This window comes from Podarcis melisellensis, assembly GCF_964234715.1.
Source record: "Podarcis melisellensis genome assembly, chromosome: 12".
In the NCBI taxonomy this organism is placed as follows: domain Eukaryota; kingdom Metazoa; phylum Chordata; class Lepidosauria; order Squamata; family Lacertidae; genus Podarcis; species Podarcis melisellensis.
In genome coordinates, this window is record NC_138544.1 from 42,077,345 (window position 1) to 42,102,148 (window position 24,804).

Consider the following 24,804-nt stretch of genomic DNA (forward strand, 5'->3'; position numbering starts at 1 on the left):
TTATATAGATGAGGGGGAAGTCTATATATTGGGGAAAGGGGTTACTACACTGCACATAGCATGCTCTCCACATAAAAAATAGATTTATAAATTTAAAAGCTGTTCTCCTTTGCGTATGATGACAGCAAGATGGAAGAATTTCCAAAGCATTATTTTGGTAGTAGTGAATTATGTCAAAATGGTACTGCCTTGCTTTTTGACTTATGCGTTTTTAAGTTGCAGCAAAAAGCTGGAATGTACTTTAATGAAATGACTGCTTTTTGTATACAATTGTATTATGATGTTCCTGGGAAGAAAGACTGGCTGTGAATTGGGTCATGTATGCAAATACACTGTCTTGCCAACTAAGACCAACACTTCTTTCTTCAAAAACAGACTGAAAATCTTGACACATACTTACACTGTACGGACATACAAGCAGACACATCTTGTTTCAATCCCATTTTATAGTAAAAAGGGCATGAAGCTGCCCAGATAACCTCTCATTTAGTACATTTCTATCCCACCCTTCTTCCATCAAGGAACTGAAGGTGATGCATGTAGGATCTTGGGTGGTCTCTCATCCAAACTGAGTAGACTCAGATCTGCTTTGCTTTAGCAAAGTTCCTGTGCCTAAGACCATGTGCCCTGGAATATACTAGTATTTACACTATGCTAGGCAGAATATGATCAAAATAAGGGAAGAAAGATAAATGAGCTCAGAATCACTGAAATGAAAAGGAACAGGATTTGCAAGGCAGGACCAAAAGATTGCAGATATATGCAGAAATTCTAGGAAAGCAAGTTCTAGGGCTATTCAAATGCCGTGGCTGTTACCAAACAGAAAATTACACATAAAACATATCATATCATATCATATAATCAGAGATGTAGGAAGTGTGAGGGCTTGTAAAGAATATTACATCTTTTGCAAGATTTGTATTAATTTCACAATTTTACAGCATTAAGTTATTACAACAAGTGGCAATGGCTACTACCTTAGATGGTTTTTAAAAAGGATTAGAGAAAATCAGAGAGGATAGTCTATCAACGTGTATTAACAATAAAAGCTAAATTGACTCCCCATGTTCAAAGGCCATCTCTCTGAATACAAACTGCTGAGACCAAATAGAGAATAGCTATTAACTTCATGCCCTGCTGTTGAGCTTCCTGGCAGTCTCTGATTGGCTGCTATTGAGAAAATGCCAGATTAGCTGGAGTTCTGGTCTGAGCCAATGGCCTATTTTTATACAAGATGGGGATAAGACCACTGGCTATTATATGGTAAGCTTAGGTTGAACTAAAGAAAGGAAAGGCCTTTGTAGAGTTTGCAAAGGCTCCGCAAGGGACTTACAACAACATGCTGCGGTGTCTCCATCAGGGTTCCAGACAGCCTGCTATGCCCTCTCCCAGGATACTCCATTAAATTTCTTTGCTTTGCTCACAGAAAAGCAACATTCAGTGGTACTACTGTGTAGGCTCAGTCCTCTTTAGGATGATTTTTTTGAGAAGGGGGATCACTTCCTTAGGCTATCCCCTTAAAATTATCCCATGTGGTTCTCCAGAGCATGCCAATACACCCCTCTTGTTTCTCAGAGGCTCCAACTTGGAGTCACCTCTGATAGCTTTTATCCACTGAGTTTACTATTAGAGGGAGTTAAGGAGGTGAGGAAACCAAAAGCGGGTAGGGAGGATAGGAAACAAAAATGTGTGGATGTTTTGCATCCATTTTGAACCTTAAAATGAGTTTATGCTATGTCTGAATATCCTTTCTGGACATCTGTTACATAACTGACTCAAACCTTGGTTGAATGAAAATGTATTCATCCAACCAGGAATTGAGAATATCAACACCATAATCAATGTGAGAGGTCAACCCTTCTTCCTCGTACCTTGTCATTTTGTTTTTCTTAAGGTTAGCTGAAATGACATGAAAGAATACTCAATCATTATATTTTTGCTGTCATCTAAGAAGATGGCCATAGATGGAATTAAACCACTTAGGGAAATATTCCTCTGTTTCTAACAAATCAACCAGTACATTAAGGGTTTTTGTAAACAAGTCTTCTGTCTCCTAGCTTTCCCTCATTTACTTCCCAATTAGTTGGCCCAATTTTCACATGAATTCATTATAACGGATGCTCAGTCAGTTTAAAGAATTAGGCCACTTTCATGTATGGTAGGAGCTTGAAAAATGTATTATGTCTTCAAGTATTAACACTCCTGAAAATACATCACAATGGGACACTGCAAACAGAGCTCTGTGGAAAAGGAGGATATCTAGGGCTTTTTATTTTTCTACATCCCATCCTACTCGCAGTTATTTACCCAGGAAGCCCGGTATTATTAATGTCACTTAAAATGACTATTGTGTATAAATATGTTCCTTGCTTTATTCAGAATTTCTACATAACATGGATTTTTAATAGCAAAGAATAGTGTGCGGTCCAGGTGGAATGGTAGGAAGAAGGACAAGAGGGGCTTATGGGCAGGCAACCAATTTCTAAGTCAGAATCAATGGACTAATAGCAGTACAAGTCACAGGGTCCCTGAACCAGCAAGATTTTCTGCAGACTTTGTAAGTATTGCCGTGGAGATACAAAATTGTCCTTTAAAAAACAATCAGAATGTGCAGTGCATTGATCTACTGTACATTGCTCCACAAGATTCTGTAGTTAATGGAAATATGGAAGAAGAAAATCTAATCAAGCTCCTTACATAGTACTTGATTACCTGCAAGATTACCTGCAATTAAAAATATCAAAGCATTTCATGCTTTTATTTTAACTCGTTTAACCTAAAAACACACACAAGCACTTGAGGCCCTTTGAATGTGAACAGATGGGTTATTTTCCTTCTATGTTTGCAGCCATCTTAAAGACTATACAAAATTATTCAAGGTAGTTAAGCAGAAGCTGACTAGAAAGTGTCATAGAATGATCTCACATAACCAAGTACTTAGAGAATAAAATGTCATATTGCCACACAGTGTTGATAGGTATGAAGTTAAATTTACTGGGGAAACAGTTTCTTACTGCATACAACACTATGGTCACAAAAGCTCCTAGAGTTCAAGAGAGCCCTGTTTCTCTCCTCCATCCACTGCACTCTGTGTGTGTGTGTGTGTGTGTGTGTGTGTGTGCGCGCGCGCACACACACATATGGAGACACCTACCAGGACAGCCTAGAGCAATGGCCTTCAAATGCAAGATCTATCTTTGATTCACAATCTATAGTATGGGACCCAATTTCACATTTTCACTTTTGAGTTATAATTAATAATGCACATTATTAATCCTAAAACGGCAATTCACCATAGCAATACTTCCAAATGAAAAGCAGTTTATTTCTGCACTTAATCTTAGCTGAGAAGTGAATTGTAGGAGAAGTCTAGAAAGCCATAAAATAGACTAGAAAGTGAACAGAGTGCCCCTGCTGCTCCATAGAGAGGTCTCTCACTAGAGGCATAGATATAGAAAGGTGGGAGATGTGGTTGGCCGGAAATATGTATCTTATTTAAAAACGGTTCATGCCTTTCTCCTGCCACATTGCAGCCCTCATGAAAAATTATAAAATAAGCATCTCAACATGTCCTAGCTCAGACCCCACTTGTACTGCTCTCTTTGGTCTAGTCAGCCTTAGATGGAATCCAATATGGCAGCAACAACTTTGCTATGTCCCACCTATGGGTCCTGGCCCACTGGCTGAAGACCTACGGCCTAGAGAAGTAGAGGTGTGCCTACAGTATGGATACAGAATAGCCTCTGTGCATAGAAAGTCTAAGTCTGCAATCCTATGTTTACCTGGAAGTAAATCCCAATGAATACAGTGTGGCTTAGTAGTAAGTAGACAACACGTAGGATTGCACAGCAAGGCACTTCAGCTTAGAAACATAATAGCACAATGGGTTATAGTAGAGAAACATTAATGAGATGAATGCAAACAGACCTGTAATATATCTTATTCTTGTAACTTAACTATGAGCTACTCAGTTAAATTACCCAGTATCATTAGTCAAGATGACCATGGGATGCAAACCAATGCCCTGGGTACCACCTGATCCTCTGGCTGCTAAATCCTGAGAAAGGGTGAAGCCTCTTGTAATTTACCTTTTGTTCATCTCCTGCAAGTAAGTCTGCACTTACTCTCAAATACCTAGGACTAACCACTGTCAAGCTTAGGATGGGATAAGATATTCTTTTCCTTGCCACTTTCTGTTCCACGCCTCAAAACAGATGCAAAATGTGTGTTTTAGCAACACAACCATTACTTGAAAGTAACTTGCATAGATTCAGACCTTACATACTCTCATTATCCAGAACTAGTCATCTTCAGAAATAGTAGCAAGCGTAAGTTTATCTTTGTACCAGCTGAGCGATGAGCAAAAAACAAACTTGGTATCTTAGACCAGGCAGAGGCAAAATCAGCCCTCCAGATGTTCTGGGACTACAATTCCCATCAACCCTAGCTAACAGGACCAGTGGTCAGGGATGATGGGAATTGTAGTCCCAAAACATCTGGAGGGCCAAGTTTGCCTATGCCTGTCTTAGACTAAGCAAACGATCTTCAACTATTCATAGATATTACTCATTCTTGTCTTGCTCAGGGCTTATTTTCTAAGAGCTAAAGTAGCAGGATTCAAATTTGTCTCAAAATAGTCGCATCCACTGATCACAAGCTTTACTCCATAATCCTAGATGTGTATAGTCTGTTTTGTGGTTCTTCAAATGGAAAGGCAAAGCCCTGCCACTAAACAAGCAAAAATGCTGAAACTTCTCCTTCCTGGTCTTACCTTCTGCAATATCTCCACATAATTCAAAATATCTTCATCAAGCTAGTATTCTCCATAACTATACACAAGGTCACCTCTTAGCTCAGACCCTTACATCAGCATGCTTTTATTTAGCTGTCAAGTTTCCTCTAGATTGCCACTTCTCTGTCTTCTGTTATATGGTCTCTATTGTTGCTTTGCGCTGCACAAAGTCATTCACTCAGGGGTCCTTGCATTATCATTTTGAAGGTACCATTCATACTTTCTTTCATGTTTCGTATGCTGAAGAAAGAATGCCCACCTCATCTATTCAGGAAAGTGTTAAACTCCTTAAACTCTTTTTTTCTGAACTGCCCTAGCATGATATCAGCTCTTGCATTGCCTTAGGAATCTCCCTTACCCCAATCTCACTTCTCATTGTCACATTGAAGACTCCCTTCCTTCATCATTGACTTCGCTAGCATTGGCACCATGTCCGTTATATTCTGTAAAGAACCTAGCACATGGCCAGTAGTAGACAGAGTCACTGTAAATTTACTGTCTGTGGCAACGAAGAATTGGTAAAAGGCAACCAAGTAAAAATGATTTGTAAACTGTGGCAGTTGGGCTTTCTTCCATCTATACGCCATCAGGGTGCCACAAAACAACCACAAATATTTATTTATTATATATTCTCTGCTTCCTCCAAGAAGGTCAAGAGCACAATTTTAACTTCACAAGAACCCTCTGAAGTTAGACAGGCAGAGGGAAAGTGGCTCGCCTAAGGGCACTCAGTCAGCTTCATAGTTCAACAGAGGTTTGAATCCATGCTTCCCATGAGTTCCAACAAAATGGTGCAAGGTGGTAACTTCTGTGGGCTTATTTGCAAGGTTGACTTACAGTAATCTAAATAGATACTATAAAAATGCACAAATGTATACGCTGCATAAGTAATAAGATTTCCCTTCCAGCTACAGTGGCAAGAAAATCTAGTTTGGCACACAGCTCATGCCACTTGGCACCAGCAAACTACACCTAAAAGGGGGTGTAGCAATACATCATAGAATCATAGAGTTTGAAGGGACCCCGAGGGTCATCTAGTCCAACACCCTGCAATGCAAGAATCCTGCCCACAGCTGTCCCTGGGTGGGTTCTAACCACCAAACTTCTGGTTAACAGTCAGATGCACTGACCCATTGCCCCAATATCTACAGAGGGGTGACTTATTGGAGGATAGTATTTAAGAGGTATACCCATGGATGAACTGGCGTACAAGCTGGTAGCATTTGATTTAAATGGCCACTACCACACTAAAGGTAAAGGTACCCCTGCCCGTAGGGGCCAGTCGTGTCCGACTCTAGGGTTGCGCGCTCATCTCACTTAAGAGGCCGGGAGCCAGCGCTGTCCGAAGACACTTCCGGGTCACGTGGCCAGCGTGACGAAGCTGCTCTGGCAAGCCAGCACCAGCGCAGCACACGGAAACGCCGTTTACCTTCCCGCTGTAAAGCGGTACCTATTTATCTACTTGCACTTAAGGGTGCTTTCGAACTGCTAGGTGGGCAGGAGCTGGGACCAAAAGATGGGAGCTTACCCCGCCGCGGGGATTCGAACCGCCAACCATGCGATCGGCAAGTCCTAGGCACTGAGGTTTTACCCACAGCGCCACCCGCATCCCTTCACTACCACACTAGAGTGACCCAAATCTGCCATTAAGGTATTTCCTATTCCTTTTAACTGAGAATGTTTAAATGGAAGTAGCAATGAATGAACCTCAGACCTTTACACATGCAAAGCGTATGTTCTGCCACAAACATGGACCTTCCCCGTATACTGCTCTGAGTTCCTTGGAGGAACATAAGTATAACAAACAGCAAAATTCCACCTTATTACATGTAGTGCAATTGTGAGCAAATGGATGTGGATACTTTCCTATCAGAATGCAGAAAGGACTAAGAAGTCGTCTCTACTTATACACAGATAACAGCTGTTGTATGACTACCAACCATGGCACATTCATATGCCTCTTGTTTCACAACAGCTGTGCATAGAATGCACCCATGTATCAAGGTGTCTGTAGCACTGTATGGTGCAATCATGTGCTGCACTGCCACATCTTATTGAGATGGAGGCTGCATGAGTTGCATTCCTAGATCTGTAAGAGTACATCCATGATTGGCCTTTTCGGGGAACCATTGTTGTTACACAGTAGGGCCCATAACTAGTGAAAGCATTTTCTGTTGCTAATCTGCCCATAACTGATAAATTTTTTACTTAAATGCTCAAATGTAGATTTTTTAAAAAGCTATTTACCTAACTAAATTGCCTCCCTCTTCTTTATTAAGCAAATTTACTCAGAAACCTTCAGATACCTTCTGCAGCATCAAACTCCTTGTAAAGAGATTTCTTTCAAGGGTAAGAAAGAACACATTCCCTTGAGGTGTATGTTATAAATATCTGTGGTAGAACAGACACATATACAAAAGCAATGTCCTCTAAGATTATTGTGTTTAAATGTGTGTGCCAAAGAATTCCATACCTAAATTTCTAATACAAAGAAGTTCAGAGTACTAGCTTGAAGAATTCCTAAAGAAAGAAAATTAAAACATTCCTTTACAATACTTTAGTAGATTTCCTAACCTGTTGCGTATTCTAATATATTTTTCATCATTTCAAAACCATGCATTTATAAGATAATGCCATTTATTTCATGATTTTGACATGTGGAACTACATCTTCCCAGCCATCTTTGCATCACATTAACCACTTTTTGTTTACATATGAACAATAAAGATTTTGCAGGGGGTGCTATATATTTGTGTTCTTAATATGTGATATATACACAAACACTTAAAATAGTTTGAAGACTACTTGGAAATTTATAAGAAGCTTTATGCCATATGTGTTTTGCACCAGTTAATTTCCATGCTGATACAAATAAATCTGAATATTCCTAAAATATTTTGCTGGAGTTGAAAGAAATTGGCCAATCCTAATCTGTAGTTCATCTATCAATGCTTTTTTAACCTTTTAAATCAGGGGAAATGAATTAGGGCTTTTAAGGCTGTACCAGCAATTATGAAAAATACTATCGCATAATGAATATATAAAACAATAAAATTATATAGACATATATGAACCTACTACTACTACACACACACACACACTTTTAAGCCATGGAGAAATAATCCTGGCGAAGGGATAAAAATTATTAAAGCATGGCATAATTCTTCACATACCTCAAGAGGATTTTTTTTAAGCAAGGGGAAAAAATCTAAACCCTGGCTCTAGTCTCACAAAACAACAAAGGACTGTGACGACATGTCTGTTATGGTGTACACTACTTCACGTATATGGATTTTAATATTCTATCTATCTATATTTTTACACACAGACGCACAGTATGGTATAAGGTTGTAGGCTGCATTTCGTTAGAAGAAAAGAGGAAATGATACAATAGATCAAATCTTGCCCCACCTTTCCCCCCACCTTTTCTTGGTGAAACGAACATAAATTGTTTAGGAGCACCACAGCGCCACCAACACAGATCAATACAAAACAAAAAAGATTTCCCACCGTGTGCAAAAAAAAAAAAATCGCCTAGAAAAATGCCAAAAATTACAAAATGTCTCCCAAATGCACCTTCTCAAAAGAAGAACGCGACACCTAGATGAGGTATACTCCTTAGGAACCTTTATATAAAGAATGCTTTGAGATGAGTGACCAAAAAGCAGCTTACTGGCGAATAAAAAAGGCCAATGTTTAGTAACAGGCATAACTTAATAAAAACCCAGTTATGTCAATACCCTCCTTCAATACACGAAGGGCAGTTTCTCTAGTACTTTACACCAAGCCAAACCACCCCCACCCCCTAATTAGTCACAACCACTAATATCTTAAAGGGTATTCCTATTACAAACAATACATTTTCTTTCTTTCTTTTTCTCTCTCTCTCTCCTCTCTCTCTCTTTGTATTATATTTTGTTCCGCACGTATTTATTATTAACGTTGGAGAGTCCAACTCCACCTTGAAAATATCCGAGTTCTTGATGGCGCCATAAAAAAAAAATCAAAGTACAAATATATAGTTAGAATACAGTCACTCCTAGGGAGAAAAGCAAGATAGGTTTCTAATACTCAGAAATAATGAGACGACGTTTAGTGTGCTTAATTAGGAGAGCTCAGACCTCGGGGTGGGGGTGGGGCGGGGGGGGGAGGGAAACAAGCCTACATTGGATTCATCAACATTAAGGAACATGATTATTATTATTCTTTTGCGCTAGCCGATTGCCGCGAAAAAGAAAATATAAACGTACATATTTGAAAGACTGGGGAAAACTTACCTCGAAAGGCAAGCAGACAGCTGCCTCCTCACAACGACGGGAAGAAAATAGGTTGTGTATAGTTTCTCGCTTGCAGATAGCCGCCTCCACGCAGCCAAAGGATCCCCGAACATCTTGAAAAACCTTTGCAAACGGCCACGGAGACCCTCTCCCAGGATCGGCGGCGGATCCCGGAGGTTTTTTGCTCGGGATCTGCGGGGGGCGTTTGGGTAAACCGGAGAAATATCCAAAGAAGATTAAAAGCAAGAGGCGGCAGGAGCCAGAAGACTCTGGGGTTAACAACTTTGTAATGGCAAACAGGCGTGTTCTGATTGGTTGGGAGGGCAGTGTCCCTCCACAGTCTGCACTATCCCCCGCTCTCCCCCTTCTGCAGCCTGGAAAAAATGCAGAAATGCAGTGTGCCATTTTATACAGGCTTTAAAAACACACCCCAAACCCAGCCACCGAAAGCATAGGCATCACATTTTTTTGTGTGACACTGCAAAACAAGAGCTCCCCCAAAAGCTTTAACAATATTTTTTTTAAAGGTCCCCTTCAGTACATATAAACGTGTCCTTGGGGTGCAGAGAAAAGAGGGAAAGAAAAGAGACGCGCAAAAATAATCCACGCAGGGGGGCTGGGCCATTTCCCCCTCCCACCTCAATGATTTCTTCTAAAATCACGTCCAACTGTGAAACGCGGCAATGCCCAGCCGCCCCCACCCCGGTCAAGGAACCTACAACCATTTATTATTATTATTATTTTAATGTAAAGAAATGAGTTTGCCTGAATGATATCATAGCACCTAAAAAAGCCAGTCACGCCTGGAACAAAAATCCATGACTCCTTGATACAGAATTTGAGAGGCTGCTGCAACAGTAGGAAAGGTTTCCTTCACCCCTCACAAATCTGCTTACCTACCGTCATAGGCAGAGAGCCAAGAATATATTAATTTCAATAGATACGTCCATTGTGGTAGGCATAGTTATTCTACAAAGAATGTTTAAAATCCCCTCCTTATACTGACTGACAGAATTCTACCATGCTGCCCACAAACAAAATGGCTGTGGCACTGAGTTTTTTTGGATCCTCCCACCGTGCTGCTCCCCCCGCGGCCTCCGGGAAGTGGTAGAAATCCAAAATAAATCAGTACTCCAAGTACAATGCCCAATCCAAACTCCCCATGACATCAGGAAAGGCGAGGGGCTCTGAGAAGACGCGGTCCTATCTTTAAGGGATTTTAAAAATTTGTTTTAAAATGTGCATCAATCATTGGAAATTTACATGGCAGTGTAATCCGAACTTCCTGCTTTACATATGTATGAGGTCTTTCACCTATCTTGGCAGGCTTTCAAATTAAGTGGGCTGGGAAATTTGATGCTGTGTATCTTCAGTTGCGAGCTGAGTCAGGTACTCAGTCGCTGCGTGCTGGTAAAAATGAAGGCGAAACGCCTGGCCTAACAAAGAAAAAAAGAGAGAGAAATCAAAATCTGGCAACCCCAACCCTCCATTTCCCCTTTCACTCTTTTGGAGGGTATATTTAATTAAACAAGGCAAGTTATTATGAATGTGGGCTCTCTACAAAAGTACAAACATGGAACTTTGTGTCTTAAGTGTTTTGTATAATTATTTGTGTGTATGCTATATGTATTTATGACTTCAACTAATATTGTTTATTTGTGATCAACCATAAATGTTAGTTCTGTTCAGTTCTTTACACTAAAGGGAAATATTGTTTATTCAAATTTATTTCAAACCTTGAAACATTAGATAGGACACCTTTCAAGTGCCAATTCTCCAGAACCTGCAATGCTCCCAACTGAGTTCTCATGGGTGTTGTTTACTTCAGTGAAAGGTATTTTATTAGAAACCCTCAAACCACTTATAAAATAGTCCCCATTGAAGACTACTCTTGATCACAAGAATTGTGACTTTCTAATGCAAGCTATATAAACTACTTAAGCCAGAATGTTTTCACTTAAATTAGCTTAACTCCACTGGTGGCAGTAATAAACTTCAATAGGACCAAGCTGGTTTAATAGATTTCAATGGAATATACTTACAAACAAGCATTTTATTCAAATTTCAGTTTTGCAACCTAATCTCAAAAGGCTGTTTTAGCTGAAACAGTAATACCCACATTACCCCCCACATTTATAGTACTGTAGCATAAACTACATTGTATCCTCTGAGCCCCCACTCTGCTCATGACATTTCAATACACAGAAAGCTTTTTAATTTCCCTTTGTTTGGAAAATTGCTGGTATTGAACAAAAGATACAGAACCTTTTGATTCTGTGATGGGTCATAAGTGGAACCAAATATTTATTGCAAACTAATCAAAAATAATAATGTTTTAATACTGTTATGAACCACCATGGGATGAGTAACATGAAAGGGCAGGATATAATTTAATAAATATGCGATAAATACAGCAGTACGGGTGGTGGCTGTGCCAGCTCTCTGGCACTGGTGCTTTCATATGTTAAATCCCATTAGATACTGCTTTAGTATTTCAACACAAAGGACTAGGTCATATGTAACAAAATCAAAAGCTTGAATATACATTTTTGGATTGATTTATGTATGCAGTGCCAGCCCAAGACATTTTGGCACATGAGGACCCCAAAATTGTGCGCTCGCACACACACCCCTGCCAGGGAAGAAGGGGTGAGAGAAGATCTACCTCATGAACAACCAGAGAAGGAAGATCAACATAGGGATCTGTTGCCCTGGGGAATCCTGCCACCTGAGGCACTCACCTCGCCTTGCCTTATGGGTGAGCCAGCCCTGAATAAAGATCTACATCAAGATCTGCTGCCCCTGTGGATCTGGCTGCCTGAAGCAGTCGCATCACCTTACCTCATGGGTGGGCTGGTTTTGAATAAAGATCTACTTTGGGATCTGCTACCCAGTGGCAGAGAAACCCTCTCCAGCACCCGGGGCAAGACACCAAGGGGCAGGGCGAACTGCCCAGTGATGCACTCGCATGCAGCAGCCATACAGGCTGCCACTTGCACGGCAACCATATGGTCGCCGTGCGAGAGGCAGCCCGTACAGACGCCCATATGGACTGTGCACGCCCTTGGCCGTTCTACAGCTGGGGGGAGGCAGGGGCCAGCTTGTCACACCCCCCCGTGGAACCCAGGGCGCTCCGCCCCCTCTGCCCCCAACTTCGTATGCCCCTGCTGCTACCCTGTGGATTCTGTTGCCTGAGGCCGTCACCTCACCATGCCTCATGGATGGGCTGGCCCTGCATTAATATTTATGTATTTACAAATACCTCTAAGCAATGTAAAAGAAATAAAATATTTTTAAAAACTTTCTAAGGAAGGCTGTGATCTTACTGAACAGGGCCTTATACAGTACTGTATAAATAAATTATAATGTAGATTGTGTAGTTCTGCCCCAAAGCATTCAACATGCATGACTTCACCGACCAAAATTGTAGTACCTTTGAATATAATTCTTATATGTAATATAAGAATGGTTACCCAAAAGCATTCAAAATTATTCAGTCGACCTTACTGAATAAATCTCAGAAAGCAATTGGAAGGGGTTCTGTGTATTCTGTGCCACTTTTTCTTCTTCACGTTGGATTTTCCAATAAAATTCTAATAGCCATTGGTACCTGAAGGCAGACCTGGCCCAAGACATTTTGGCACCTGAGGTAAACCACAAAATGGTACCCTCCTTCCACCAGGGAAGAATAGAGGAGTGAAGATCTCCACTGAGAACAAGGGGAGAGAAAGATCTACGTTGGGAAAGGGAGGGAAAGAGGAGAACAACAGAGCTTCCTGTTCACCAAGAGGCTCCTATAGAGGTGGCATGGCGGGTCATGCCAAGGTGGCGAAAGATCCAGCCTCCAAGGAGTGCACTGCAGCCATCGCTGCCACTTCAGCAGCACCAGCAGCAGTGGGTGGGTGATGCATTCCTTGGAGGCCTGATCTGCTGTCCCTGTGGATCATAGCTGTCAACGTTTCCCTTTTTTAAAAGGGAAATTCCTTTATTCTGAATAGGATTCCTCACAAGAAAAGGGAAAAGTTGACAGCTATGCTTTGGATCCTGCCAACTGGGGTTTTTTGGATGGACTGGCCGGCTGTTTGACCCAGAAGGTGAGCTGTTTATTTATTAAACCCTATACCTAAAGGTAAAGGGACCGCTGACCATTAGTCGCGGACGACTCTGGGGTTGCGACGCTCATCTCGCTTTACTGGCCGAGGGAGCCGGCGTACAGCTTCCGGGTCATGGCCAGCATGACTAAGCCGCTTCTGGCGAACCAGAGCAGCGCACGGAAACACCGTTTACCTTCCCACCGGAGCGGTACCTATTTATCAACTTGCACTTTGACGTGCTTTCGAACTGCTAGGTTGGCAGGAGCAGGGACTGAACAACGGAAGCTCACCCCATCGCAGGGATTTGAACCGCTGACCTTCTGATCGGTAAGTCTTAGGCTCTGTGGTTTAGACCACAGTGCCACCCACATCCCCGAACCCTATACCTAGGGTTGCCATATTTCAAAAAGTAAAAAGCAGGACACCCCCAAAGTTGCTGCACTTCTTTCTATTTTTTTTACAAAAATGCCAAAAAACCAACAATTTTTCAATTGACTTGCCTAAGATCCAGGACAAAGTGCCATCTTTTGGAAATTCCGCCCAGATGTCAATTCCGCCTTTGAAATCCCAGTAATGTCTGGGAAAATCCAGACGTATGGCAGCCCTAGCTGTATCTGCAGGTCTCAGGGCGGTTCACAGAATAAGCTGGTCTGGAAGCTCTACTTGCAGCATATTGATGGTCAAGATGACCCTTGCCTAACTGGTAGCAGCTGTAGTGCTGAGCTCATGAGTGTTTCATATGCTTTAAGGTATCCACAGGTCCCAGGCATGGCTAGAGGAAGAGATAATGGTTAACAACAGCCACCTGTGTTCCCATGTGACATAGCCTACCTGGGCCTATAGAGATTGCGTATATCTTTACTTGGGTGTAAACAAGCCATTTTATCACTGCGTCCATCCCACAGAGAGCTGTGAGCAGGGGCAAGGAGGGAGCCGTTGGACCTTTGCTGTAAGTTTGTACCCTTCTTTAATAAATCATTAGACCTGAGCAATCCGGTGGTTTAGGCATCTTTCTTTGGAATTCCTGCGTATCTGAAATCCTGTAGGCCCTCCCTTGACTCTGAAGGGCATTTCACCAGCCCTGCCTGAAAAATATGTGGTTATTATCTACTTGGACCTGATGTCAATAATGGCACATAGGGCTCTACTTGCATTATTGGTTTGTTAACACGTAAGGACTTCATGCTTTCTTAAGGGAGGCGACCCAGTCTTTTGTAATTATTTCACCTCATGAATACCCAGAAAGTTCATGACTGTGTCAGACACGAATAACCCAGTAATTATGTAGCTGATACCATCTTGGAATCCTTAAGATGCCATCACAAAGAACAATGATAAGCTTACAAGCCCTGTTTAGCACACACAAAAAGCCTTGATAAACAGGGTAGTAAGTGATTAAAAAGTATCTGACTGTTATGTGCTATGGCAGTATGGCTTGTAGAATGCCGTGCTAATAAGTTATTAGTGTTGTCTGGGTTGGTTTATTCTAAGTACAGTAATTTATGTGAAATAAGCCAGCCTGGCTGCTCCCACCTGTCAGTGTTTTAAACCAATGAGTGAACTCAGAGCTGTGACTGATAAGGGGGAAGGCAAAAGAGAAACAGCCCAGGCACATAACCACCATCTCCTGAAGGGACCAGCAAGGGAACTGTCGGGGTAGCATAGGAGCCAACTCCTAGGGGCACACAAATGGTGTTATTGCACCACTCCTTGTGATCGATTATGTGGAGCAATTCCTGCCCCCCCCATATTTTGTTCAAGTTGGCACCCCTGCAGGATAGCCCTGCCTCCACCTTCCCTGGGACTACAGTGGTAACTCGGGTTAAGTACTTAATTTGTTCCGGAGGTCCGTTCTTAAACTGCAACTGTTCTAAACCTGAAGTGCCACTTTAGATAATGGGGCCTCCTGCTGCTGCTGTGCCGCCAAAGCACGATTTCTGTTCTCATCCTGAAGCAACGTTCTTAACCTGTGGTACTATTTCTGGGTTAGCAGAGTCTGTAACCTGAAGCGTATGTAACCTGAAGCGTATATAACCTGAGGTACCATTGTACTTAGGAATCTGTGTGCCCTACACAAAGGCAGAAGCTAGGAAACCCTTGTTCAGGGAGCTGGTTTTGACCAGCTTCTGAAGTTGCCCTGATTATATTTTACACTGTACTGTTTGGGGAAGGGATGTGGCTTAGTAGTAGAGCATCTGCTTTGCATGGAGGAGATCTTGGGTAGGACTGAGTTTCCTGTCTGAAACCCTAGCTAGACCAATGATCCTACTGCATATAAGCAGCTTCTTATGTTCCTATTTTTGTGTTAATAATTTAAACTTTAAATTGCCCTGGGTGTCTTGACAGAAACGTGGTATATATTGTTTAGAGTGTTTTTTTAAAAAAATGTAAATGTTTTATAAAGGTGTAAGTAAGTAAGTAAATAGTTTTTCCAGACCACTGATAATGTTGGTTCTATCTTTTTCCAGCTCTACAAAATCATTTTTTTGAGGTGTGATGAGCAGACGTACACAGCATTCCAAGTGCAATCAAGTTAGGATTTCATGGCCCCCCCACCCCGGTATGTTTCACCTTACACTTACACTAAACTGCTTTTGGCATTTTAATGCCTATTCACTCAGAACTATCATTTCGGAACTCATTGCAATTTCATGTTCTTTTTTCATATCTTTTGTTAGTGTATTTTTATATTGGCATTGTGCCCTTTCAGTTCCATGCCTATGAGTTATTCAAGGGTTTCTTCTCACTTCTGAGCTCCTATGGAGCATCTTTTACCTACCCAGATAAATCTGTTGCTCCCCATTATTCAGTTCCTCATTCAAATAACTTATCAAAGTGTCCCCCATGCAATGCCTCAAATCTAGCTAACCCCAAAGGATCTATCACACACCCTGCCATTAAAGTTTTCACCCTTTGCCCTTAGTGCCTTTGATAGCTTCCTGATATGCACCAATTCCATATTTGAAGCTCTGCATTTCATACCTTGAAATGCTACCCCAGTTGAAGGGAGCTGTGGCCTTCTACCTCCAATGTGAGCACATCTCAATGTGAGCTGTGTCTGTGGTCAGCAGGGTTGTCACTGTTTTTTCCTGACAGAGATGCTGTTCTTTTAATAGCGACATAGTGGAAAATCTGAAGTGTGGGCGCTCTTGATGACATGGCTCTTTGAAGCAATGCAAGAAAAATAAACTTTTGGCCAGTGCAGGGATTATATATTTAATACCTAGTCAGATTTTCCCTCACACACACGCTCTCCACTTAACATTCAACCTGACGAGAAGTTCTGGCTTGCTCACCGTTTTGTGACCTTTCGACTGGACATTATAAAGAGATTTTTGTTTTTGTTTTTCATAATAGAAGTTAGGTTAACATGTTAGCTATGCCTGTTACCTTTTCCTAGGCTTGGCTTATTTGACAGCTTCTGAGAACAAAATTATTTGGAACATAGAGAACTGGCAACTGGTGCCTCTAATTACATAATTGTCTTTGCTGTGAAAGAAGCAGTAGCACTTTGACCTTGCTCCAACACATCAGCAGCATTTAACAGCTGCATGAAATGGGAAATTCTTCAGAGGAAGTTCTTTCCATCACTGTATCTTCATGTACTTGTTGATCTCCAGCTGTTAAAGGCAGAGAACATTGTGTCAAGAAAAAAGATTGCAACCCAAGCAGTTGCCCAAAGACTGCACATGTATGTATTTGTAAAATGGTATCATTTTATGTTTCTAATATAAACACTAGGATACATGTTTAAAAGGTTTGGTTTTGGGTGGCAGCAGCTCCTAATATATACCTATATTTTAAATAATTAGATAGGCACAATGTTGATAATTTTATTTGGTATGTATTTTATTTGGGTGATTCAACTGTGGTGCTGATTGTGTGCTGTTATTCAACACCATATAACCCATGGGATGGGCATGCTAAAGCTGCAGTTTTAGGCTCATTTCGTTGAAAGCCTTCTTAAACTCAGCAATTATTAACTTCTGAATAAGACACAATCCAAACTGAAGGTAAATTGATGAGAACTTCCGGTTATTATTTGTGTGATCCTTGTCTCCCTTTCTTAGACTTGGGGGGAAGGGAAGAAGTCAGACTTGACTAGTGGGTTTTATTTATTGCTAAGAATCTTTCAGAAGCTTTTTGAGAGCCTGTTGGGGCTATGAAGTGGGATACAAATATTCTAAATACCGTAAATAAAAGTCTCACTGGCTGCAGTGGGAGATGGAGCAAATAGCAAACATATAAACATTTCAGGTAGCCCTGCTGGTTTGGGGGGGAGGGAATCCAAAGGTTTTTTCGGGGCCAAATAAAAAGCTCCCAAAGAAATGAGCAAGCCTTCCAGTTCAACAACATTCTTCATCAGGTTAGATGGTAAGCAAATGGAGGAAAAATGTGCAGAGGAGAAAAAGGACGTTGCTGGGAGGTTGTACTGTATAGGAACATCCTTCTCTTTCCATCTTCACCACTCTTCGATGAAGAGTTGAACTTGGAAGCTTGCTAATTTCCTTGGTGACTTTTTTTTAGTCAGTCTCCTAATGAACATGCTACTCCCCTACTGCGTTTTCTTTTGAATCTTGTGTCTGGGGAGGGTTGCCTAAGAGGAAGCGAACCCTCATCACCAGGACCAGATTTAGGTTTGATGGTACTGAAGGTAATGGGGCCCTTTATATGTCCAGCTGTCCTTTGTCAACAACAAATTGCCACTGTTTTTGTTTGTTGAATCTATAGCAATTTACACATAACAAATAGGAACCTACACAACACAAAACACTGTTGCTGTATGTAGGTTTTATTTTATTTGTTGTTTTTTTTCTAATCTTATATTTTGGAAATATACACCCAGTGTTTTTTCCCTTTAATTTTTTTTTTGGGGGGGGGGGCCAAGAGAGTAGGACTCATCATTAACCGGTGTCTAGGGCGGGTGTGTGACGGGCACGGCGGCAACGGGGCGGGCGGGAGCGAGCCAAGCAAGCGAGAGAACCTCTCACAGCGCGCGCGCCACCAACCGCCCTGTCTCGCGCCCTCCTGAGGAGAACTCGCGGCCCATTTGAAAAATAAATGGCAGTTGACGACGCCGAGTGGGGGGGGGGAGCTCTCTCTCGCGCGCCCCCCTCCTTCCAACGACGACGACTCATTCCTCGGAAGAGCAGCAGCAAGAAGCCAGGAACGTGGGCGGGAGGGAGGAAAAGAGCGGATGGGGGAGATGATGAGGTGCCTGGGTAGCTGAACGTCTTTAGGAAACCAGTGATTGAGGACGGGCAGCTCGGCCTTCGCCTAGGTGGGTCTCTGAAAGGGAGGCGAAGAACAGTAACAACCACAAGAGCTCGGTTTCCATATATTGGGGCGTTTCCAGAGAGCAGCTTTGCCTCACGCCTTCTGGGGGTGGGAAGTGGGGCGTGACCCAAACAACAACAACCATTCACAGCTAGAGTCTCCCCCCTCCTCGGGAAGCTCCTTAAAGTTAAACTATAATAATAATAATAATAATAATAATAATAATAATAATAATAATAATAATAAATTTTTATTTATACCCCGCCCTCCCCAGCCAAGACCGGGCTCAGGGCGGCTAACAACCAATAATAAAAACAAGTTGATTAAAATACAATTTAAAAGATTAAGATACAACATTAAAACATTAGGGTGCAATCTCTTATGGACAACCTCATTATCTCACATTAAGGGTATTGCACTTTTATATCACCAAGAAGCTCAGGGATGCGAGTTCCCTGTTCTTCCTCGCCATCATCTCACAGCAACCCTGTGAGGTAGGTTAGACGGAAGGAGCTTGTGCCTTTCTTTGCCCAACTTTTAGTGGACATCTGGACTTTGTTCCGAGTTCCAGCATTTCCCTGCCTGCCAGCCTTTTCAATTTAAACTCCTTTTCAATTTAAACTAAACTAAAAGCTGCTAATGATGTAGCAGTATATAGATAGATAGGTAAATTATTTTTTAAAGATCATTGTCATTTGGGTTAGGGGAGCCTCTTTTGGTGATGTAAGGAGCCAAGGTAAGAACTCAGATCTAAGATTTATTTGTTTCTCGCAAATGGTGCTTAGTAAAAAAAAAACCCACAGCTTTCATAGTATGAAAGTAATATAACATCAGTGCAAGTGAACTCAGACACAAATGAAACAATATACAACACAAACTGAATAACCTCGGTAGGGACATTCTACCCTTTAAACATGTTTTTCTACTTTTAAGCAAATATCTAAATAAAATATGAAAACGGAATCATTTTACACAAATACGAATAAAATTATGTAAAAGCTAAGGGTTGGGAATTCAACATGATATTATTATAATGGTTCAGTCAGTGTAAACATTTCCGCTTCCAGATGGAACAATCTTGTCCTATGTGCTGCTCTGGGGTCCCTCGGTTTTCTATTATTATACCTTATATATCTCACCTTTTTCTGAATCTTCTTAAACAGTTTTTAACTGGGCTTTGAAAAAGGCCACTCTGTCTTTCAATTTCTGCAAATCTTTTAACATAACAAGGTACAGAAGGAACCTAGAATTTATACAGGACATTCTTATACAGTGGTGCTGTTTTATAAATTAATATGCTTACCCCATTCCAAAAGCTGTTCAGCTAGGTCTTGGGACCTAGCAACCCAGCAGAAGGTAGGATGGTGTAAGTCAGACCCGATTTTAAACATTTCTTTTCCCTTAGGTTCAGTCTGGCTCAGCTGGCAGTAGCCCCATTGCTGAACACAGTTTTGTTAACAGAGAAATCTGAGGGCTCCCTTGGACAAAAAAACAAAGACACCAGCCAGGAATACCAGAGCAAAACAGCAGCCAGTAGGCTTGGTCTTTATTGAAGAGTGTCGTGACAGGATTCCCACCTGCCACAAGGTGGAACAAGATGGAAGCCCCAAACAAAAGAGCCCCCAAACTTTTATTAGCTGCTAATCTCCATGTTACACCCCCCCCAAACTACATCACTCATACATCACAGTTACATCATGAAAGGGGAAGTCTGGTGGCAGTAATCTGAGCATCCTGGACCCTGCCCCATGGTTCACCTTGCCTTCCACCAAACACCCATCAAGTGTAACAAAAAAGATATTTACATTTCCCTGTTTCCCAGCCAAGTTAATCGCACCCTTTTGTCTTCATCTGGGTTTGTTATTTCTGGAATGGCTACCTGTCTGGCACTCAGGTACCAGGATGCCAGGAATTATCACTCTGGCAGAGGGGCTTCTGAGTAGCTAAGCTCACATGTCTATATGAATTTCTGAAGTTTTCCAGTGAGCCAGTAAGGTAAAGGTAAAGTACCCCTGCCCGTACGGGCCAGTCTTTTCCAGACTCTAGGGTTGTGCGCTCATCTCACTCTATAGGCCAGGAGCCAGCGCTGTCTGCAGACACTTCCGGGTCACATGGCCAGCGTGACAAGCTGCATCTGGTGAGCCAGCGCAGCACACGGAACGCCGTTTACCTCCCCGCTGGTAAGCGGTCCCTATTTATCTACTTGCACCCAAGTGTGCTTTCGAACTGCTAGGTTGGCAGGCGCTGGGACCGAACGACGGGAGCGCACCCCACCTTCCCGCTGGTAAGCGGTCCCTATTTATCTACTTGCACCCAAGTGTGCTTTCGAACTGCTAGGTTGGCAGGCGCTGGGACCGAACGACGGGAGCGCACCCCACCTTCCCGCTGGTAAGCGGTCCCTATTTATCTACTTGCACCCAAGTGTGCTTTCGAACTGCTAGGTTGGCAGGCGCTGGGACCGAACGACGGGAGCGCACCCCACCTTCCCGCTGGTAAGCGGTCCCTATTTATCTACTTGCACCCAAGTGTGCTTTCGAACTGCTAGGTTGGCCGGCGCTGGGACCGAACGACGGGAGCGCACCCCACCGCGGGGATTCGCACCGCCGATCATGCAAGTCCTAGGCGCTGAGGTTTTACCCACAGTGCCACCCGCGTCCCATAGTGAGCCAGTACATAGATACATTTATCAGTGAATTGTTACACTTGGTATCGTGCAGCAAAGGTCACTTGAATAGATAGGAAGAAACTGTCATGGGGTATTTTGTGGGGACAACACAAATGTCACTAAAGCGATTGTGCTGGTTTTGGTAGTGGGCTGCATGTGCATGATATCTGCTGGAGGGGCAACCCCCCCCAACCTATACATAAATTCCTGCAAGAGTTTGGAATAGAGGTAAATTACCCTGGCTTAAGTTAGGCCAGTTTCCTGTAGTTTTGGATTGTTTTACAGAGCTAGGAAGAAGGTAGGGATGTGTATATTTTCTTTAGTGGGTTGAAAATAAATGAGTGCATTCAGTAGAGAATGGTACAAGGAGAAAGGGCTAAAAATACTTTTCTCCTGTGTTATTTTTGTATACGTTATACAGGGTGAGTCTTTTAAAAGAGGCCCCGTGGAACATGTGTGCTCTGTATCCATGGGGCCTCTTTGAAAGGACTCACCCTGTATAATATTTTAGTCTAGGGTAGGGGTAGACAACCTAAGGCTCGTGGGCTGGATGCAGCCCAATTGCCTTCTCAATCCGGCCCGCAGACAGTCCAGGAATCAGCTTGCTTTTATTTAAAATGCATCTCTGGGTTATTTGTGGGGCATACGAATTCATTTATCCCCCTCCCAAATATAGTCCAGCCCATCACATGGTCTGAGGGATGGTGGACCTCTCCATAGCTGAAAAAGGTTGCTGACCCTGGCCTAGGGGGCCAAATCATATCACTGGTCCTGTCACAAGCCCCTTCACTAATTAGAACCTTCCAGCCTGCTTAAATGACTTCACCATCTTGTCCTTTCTACATGTCACTAACCCTCAACTTGTTCACCAAACCCACATTCCTGACTGAGTTAGGTCAGGAGCACACCTTTCATTCTTCACTCTTATTACTTTGAGGCTGGGTGCATCCAGGAATGTTATATATCCAGGAATGTTATACTGCAGGAATGTTATACTGTCACTGGCAACAGGAACATTCTACTTTTGACATTGTTGTTCATCTCCCCCCCTGGGGGGCAGGGAAGACAAGTAGCAACACCTCCCAGAGTGCCCCAGCTCTAACTGAGTTGTGGTGGTGGTGGAAGTGGAGGGGTGGGCGCAGTGGCATGGGAGGCAGGGAGTAGCGTATTCTCAGGTGGCAAAATGGTATGGGCTGCCCTTGGTACTTAGTACCCTTAAGAAAATGGTGGTGTGTTCACTCCTGAAAGAACTCTCCCTACATGCAGAGATTGTGAACTACTGTACAGTTGCTAGTGTTCCCTTTTTGGGAAAGATGCATAAGAGGGTGGTGGTTCAGCTGAAGGTGCTCTTTAGATCCATGCCAATCTGGGTTTAGGACTGGTTTTGGAACTGAATCAGCCTTGATCGCCCTGATGGATCACTTTTATCAGAAGATGGATGCAAAGTGTGACTCTGTTGCTTTAACTCAGCCTCTCATTGGCTTTTGAGGTCATCAGCCATCATAATTTGCTGGACCAGCTCTGTGGATTTGGAAGGCAGTGTTTTGCAGTAGTTCCACTCCTATCTGTGGAGCTGGTCTTGGAGGGTGGCATCAGGTGACTATACCCTGGCAATTGTGTTGTGGGGTGTCACAGGATGCAGGGGGTGGTCCCTGTCTGCTTGAAGGAGGCAGTGGTGAATCCACTCCTCAAGAAACCCTCCTTAGATTCAGAAAATCTAACTAATTACTGGCCCGTTGCTAATCTCCCCTTCTTGGGCAAGGTTCATGAGCATGGGTTGTGGACCAGATGCAGGCACTCAGTTGGGGTTTAGGTCCAGTTTGGGCACAGAAACTGCTTTGGTTGCCCTGTATGATAACCTCTGTTGGGAGAGGGATGGGAAATGTGTCCCTGTTAATTCTCCTCACCTCTGCGGCTTTCGATACCATTGACCATGGTATTCTTCTGGAGTGACTGTCCAAGTTAGGTGAATGGCACTGTTTTGCGGTGGTTCCAGTCCTACTTCGATGGACACTTCCTGAGGGTTATGGTTGGGGAGTGTTCTTCAGCCCTATGGAGCCTTCAATGTGGGGTTCCTCAGGGTTCAATTTTATCCCATATGCTGTTTAACATCTACATTAAATGGCTGAGTGAGGTTATCTGGGCGTATGCTGTTAGCAATATGCTGATGATGCACAACTCTGCTTCTCCTTTACATTTGCAGGTGTGGCAGTGGATGTTCTGGACGGACCACTGTCCTGCCTTGGTAGTGGACTGGATGAGAGCCAACAAACTGAAGCTCAATCCAGATAAAACTGAGAGACTGTTAGGGGGCAGTTCCCTAGACTGGTTGAATGGGAGGTTGTCTGCTCTTTTGCTCCCTCTGAAGCAGTGGGTACACAGCTTGAGGGTACTTAGATCTATGGAGGAAGGGTGATATACTAAATGAATGAATGAATGAATATAAAATAATAATAATATAATAATGTCCCACCATTCTTTGTTCTTTCAAACGAAGGAGTAACATATTACTTACCTGGGAAACCCAGCCAGATGAGTGGGGTATGTATGTATGTATGTATGTATGTATGTATGTATGTATATATGTATGTATGTATGTATGTATGTATAAATAAATAGCAGGCTGAAAAATTGCTGCTTGCCATGCTACTTTAAAGTGATTAACAGACAGATGCACAAATTTTCCTTCTCTAAAGTGCCCCCCATCACCCCATTTTCGATACCAGATTTTCTTATTAAATTCTTTCTGCTTCTATTCCCTTATCAGTTTAGGAACATTAGATCACCTGAGAAGCCACTGAAACACTGAACAGAACTCATCTGATGCAGGTACATTGAGTCAAACAGAATATCAGGGAACATGCAAACATATATAATTTGAGCAGAAGGGTCACTGAACAGAATTTGAGCAGTAGCCTCCTTTTGTCCATTATGAAAAAAGAAAACTAGGACAAGATTTACTCTTGTGCAGCCTCCACCTCCAGCTTGAACAGAATGGAAGAATCATAGAGTTGGAGGTAAACTCAAGGGTCATCTAGTTCAATCCCTCCAATATAGGTATCAAAGTTATGTTATCCCCAAGCATTTTATGGCCTTTTAAACGTGTTTGTGGGAGAGGGGTTATTTGTTTGTTATTTGTTTTGTTTTATTATGTAGTTCGTGTTCTCATTTTGTATTTTTATATTGTGAACTGTCCTATATAAAAATTTAATCAATCAATCAATCAAATGACTGGGGCTCCTCTGCTGCCAGCAAGGTAGGGACCCAGCCTGAGAATTTTTCTAAGGCATTCCCTGGAGACAGACCTGCTGAGTTCTCTCCCTGGATACTAGAGTCTTCTGGGTAGTTGCTGTAAGGATAGGGGTCTCTGTTTCCCTAAGTCTCGGCTCTGGGAGGTTTGGACCATCAGCAGATGATGAGTTATCTGGGTTTGGGTCAGGGGTTAGTGTGACAGTTCCTTCAATTTAGTACCAGTTTAATACGGAGTTGCCATCTTTGTTCACCTGGTTTTTTAATTGAATTCAGGTGATGATTTTACCAAGCTAGTTCTGATGTTTTCTGAGATGTCCTTCCATTACCCCACCAGATTAGACTCGGGTGTGTGTGTTATAAAACACAACTGCAATTTCAGTGTCAGATATGGATGGCTAGCCCACCATTTTCAGGGCTATTGTACCATTAATTTGAAGTTTCCTTTTT

The 24,804-nt window shown here is 42.5% G+C and overlaps 2 protein-coding genes across 9 annotated transcripts in view; one reads left to right on the top strand and one right to left on the bottom strand.

The window, feature by feature from the left end:
- EPC1 (enhancer of polycomb homolog 1) overlaps window positions 1-10,238 on the bottom strand; it is a 53,134-nt gene extending 42,896 nt beyond the window's left edge. Inside the window, exons 1-2 of one of the 3 annotated variants that reach the window (XM_081931612.1) lie at window positions 9,970-10,235; window positions 9,070-9,261 (exon numbers count right to left, since the gene is read on the bottom strand). In XM_081931612.1, the coding sequence (XP_081787738.1) occupies window positions 9,070-9,261; window positions 9,970-9,975 (198 nt within the window). In that variant the 5' untranslated portion in view covers window positions 9,976-10,235. Of the gene's footprint in view, window positions 1-9,069 lie in introns of all 3 variants that reach the window. The other 2 variants (XR_014173290.1, XM_081931611.1) reach the window with 2 other exon arrangements.
- An 8,035-nt stretch (window positions 10,239-18,273) lies between these two features.
- Window positions 18,274-24,804, top strand: part of CCDC7 (coiled-coil domain containing 7) — a 154,177-nt gene continuing 147,646 nt past the window's right edge. For 4 of the 6 annotated variants that reach the window (XM_081931346.1, XM_081931349.1, XM_081931351.1 and 1 more), the window contains exons 1-2: window positions 18,275-18,444; window positions 23,873-23,934. The gene's annotated coding sequence lies outside the window, so the exon portion shown is untranslated. Of the gene's footprint in view, window positions 18,445-23,872; window positions 23,935-24,804 lie in introns of all 6 variants that reach the window. The other 2 variants (XM_081931350.1, XM_081931347.1) reach the window with 2 other exon arrangements.